This window comes from Camellia sinensis, chromosome 3 (genome assembly GCF_055761805.1).
Source record: "Camellia sinensis isolate YWXY chromosome 3, ASM5576180v1, whole genome shotgun sequence".
In the NCBI taxonomy this organism is placed as follows: domain Eukaryota; kingdom Viridiplantae; phylum Streptophyta; class Magnoliopsida; order Ericales; family Theaceae; genus Camellia; species Camellia sinensis.
In genome coordinates, this window is record NC_138963.1 from 70,935,266 (window position 1) to 70,938,219 (window position 2,954).

The window sequence follows — 2,954 nt, forward strand, 5'->3', positions numbered from 1 at the left end:
AGTGGAGAGGTATCCCCGTCTATCTCTCTTTTTTTATGTATTCCTGATATGCGATTTTGTAAATTTTTAAAAACCCTTACAAATCTCTTATAAATCCATCATTTATAATAGAGTCGAAAAATCAAAATATGCGGTCTAATTTAATTCCTCAACTAAAAAAAAAAACTAAAAGATTCAGTTCAATATTATTTTTTTTCTCCAAATCCTGATCAAACCGAACCACTTGCACACATAATGTTGAAAATGGTTCGTTTGTCCCCCTACATGCATTATAGTTGGCTAGAAATCATAATTTTTTCAATCCTTTAAATATTCCAATCGGCAAACAACTTCAACTGATTACCCACCAAACAATGGAATTCTACTGCCTCGCCTACCCTTCTACACAACCCAAACTCACTCACACTCTTTGGATTAAATGGCAACAACCTTCCCCCCCTTTTATCAAACTCAACACCGACGGTCACTTGGATCCAACCACTTGTTCACGATTGCAGGTCTCTTCTTGGGCGTGATTGGACGGTCTCCATCCAGCATAACTATTGCTAAAGTTGTTGTTTTTGATCAACAAGGATCCCTTATAATATATCATCAACCTCCTTGTTTTGTAAACTCTTTTGTCAACAAGGATATAATAATATTATAAATAATAATACTTGCCTTGCCTTGCCTCGCCTCTTTATCAAAAAAATTAAAAAAAATAACCCATTCAAACCTATGCTTGCTAACAATCTTCAGAGTTTGGAGTTTGGCCCAGTATAAAATTTCCAAATTTCTTACCTAATTATTCCAACTAAAAACATGAAGAAAATCCATGAACAGAAGAGAACAAAAACAGAAGTGGGGGAACATCTCACGTTTTTTCCTCAATTCTGGTGAATTGTAGTCTCTGCTGGCCTCAATCTTCTGATCTGATTGATCCACTGATCTTCAGGAACTCGATTTGCCCAATCTGGAGCAAATCCACCGAACGACACTCCACGCATCGCCTCCATCACTCTCGTCGCCGTCTCCGCCGTCAACGGAGCATTCCGACGACTCTCATCTTCTCTGAACGCTCTCTGTATCGCCGAATCAGTAACCTCTCTCATCCTCTCATCATCATCTTCTTCGTTGCTTTTTGTATCTTCGTCATCGCTGAGATCGATCGAAGATACCCCAATTTCTATGGGATTTGCATAACCGTTTGCAAGATGAGGAAAAACAGAATCATCGTCTGAATCGCCATCAGAATTCGCTGGATCGGAAACATCGGAGATTGGCTGATAGTATTGAGGCGAATCGTCGGTGTTGGTGTTGATGTCGGTGTCGGAATCGCTTCCCTCAGAGTTGTCTGCAAAACAATATACACAAATCAAGATTCCAACAAAGTACATGAAATCGACGGAGTAAATCTGAATTAGAAACAAGTGAATTGAAAAAATGTTTGATAGTAGTATCAATAATCTGTGGGATCGAATGGTTTGCCTTGGATGAAATCGTTGGCGGAGTCGTTGGATACAGCGTTCATCGTCTGCGATAACAGAGATCGAATGTGGACAAATGAGGGCATTGTTTGGGGATTGAAAATGAATGGCAAATTAAAAGGTAAATTACACTTTGCTCCTCTTATTTGACTATTTTTATTTAGTCCATAAATTAAATTATATTTTTTTCTTATTTTTACTTTTTATATTTCAATTTTTTCTTAATTTATTTTTGAAGTTATTTTTTTTTTAAAATTAAATGTAAAATATCACGTTAATTATTATATAATATAAATACATATCGTTATATCAAATTTAGATTTGTGTTAAAAGTATGATTTATATTAAAATATTTTTATATCATGTATTTGTTAATGTGTCATTATTTGTTTAATTTTAAATACATATTAATTTTAAAAATAAATTGAAAAAAGGTAAAAAGTTAAAGTAAAAAACAAATAAATTTTAAAGGTGAAATGACAAAGGAGCAAGTACAGCCATAAAAAGAAAATAAGATAACAATTGCACCAGCCGGGAACCGAACCCGGGTCTGTACCGTGGCAGGGTACTATTCTACCACTAGACCACTGGTGCTTCATTTTTCCGCGGTTTTACATAAATAATTTATAAATATTTTTTAAATCTACAAACGAAAATGGTGATTCCCATGTTTGAGTTTTCTTCGATCTCTGTTCGTCCATTTCTCACTCTCAAGATAGTTCCATTAATTATAAATCTTAGACTGTGTTTGATTAGAGTATTTGATGAGGGAAAGAAAATGAAAAATAATTGATAGAATTCGAATTCCAAGTTATGTTTGGTCGAGTTGGGTAATGGAGGAAAAAAGGAACCCAATGAACCTAAAACACAAAAAGTGGGATTGTATTTCCCTCTCACTTTATTTTTCCTTGTGTTTTCCACTATAACCAAACAAAGAGTGAGATTATAGTTCATTTTCTCTTTCCATTTCTCACACCAAATCCTCTAACCAAACATAGCCTTAGGGTGCGTTTGAATGGAGGGATAAGGAGGGATTATTTACTGTGCAGATTGTAATCCATTAGAAGCATTCAATTCGACGTTTGTTTTTTTTTTTAGTCCGCCGGACATGGAGTCCGGCCAGACTCCATATCTCTTGTCATGACCCAACTCCAGGGGCTTAGGGTTGGAATTACAACTTACTAACTTATTCTTATTCGAAGCAAATTAAGCTGCGCAAGCGAAAATAAAAATAATTAAACAGAAATTTTACTTCATGCTACTATTTAAGAAAGAGGAAATACATTTTTAGGGCTTTCATTATTTTATTATTCAGTGACCAGCCCCGAATAGAAATAAAAGGGAGCAAAAATATAAAGAAAAGAAAGATAAAATAGTCATTCAACATCAGTCCATGTGCAGGTTCCATTTTGTGGGGTTATGGGTTTCCCTTACATCCCGTCACCTGAAAGGGTAATAGCTATAAGCATACAGCAGAGTGAGAAATAT

At 35.2% G+C, this 2,954-nt stretch overlaps 1 protein-coding gene across 1 annotated transcript; it reads right to left on the reverse strand.

Annotated features, from left to right (window-relative positions):
* Window positions 1-678: 678 nt before the first annotated feature.
* Window positions 679-1,599, reverse strand: LOC114292631 (uncharacterized). The gene is made up of 2 exons (XM_028236631.2): window positions 1,468-1,599; window positions 679-1,333 (listed from the first exon to the last, which is right to left on the reverse strand). Exons 1-2 carry the CDS (start codon window positions 1,550-1,552, stop codon window positions 867-869), a joined length of 552 nt encoding a protein of 183 aa, XP_028092432.2. The 5' UTR covers window positions 1,553-1,599; the 3' UTR covers window positions 679-866.
* Window positions 1,600-2,954: the final 1,355 nt, after the last annotated feature.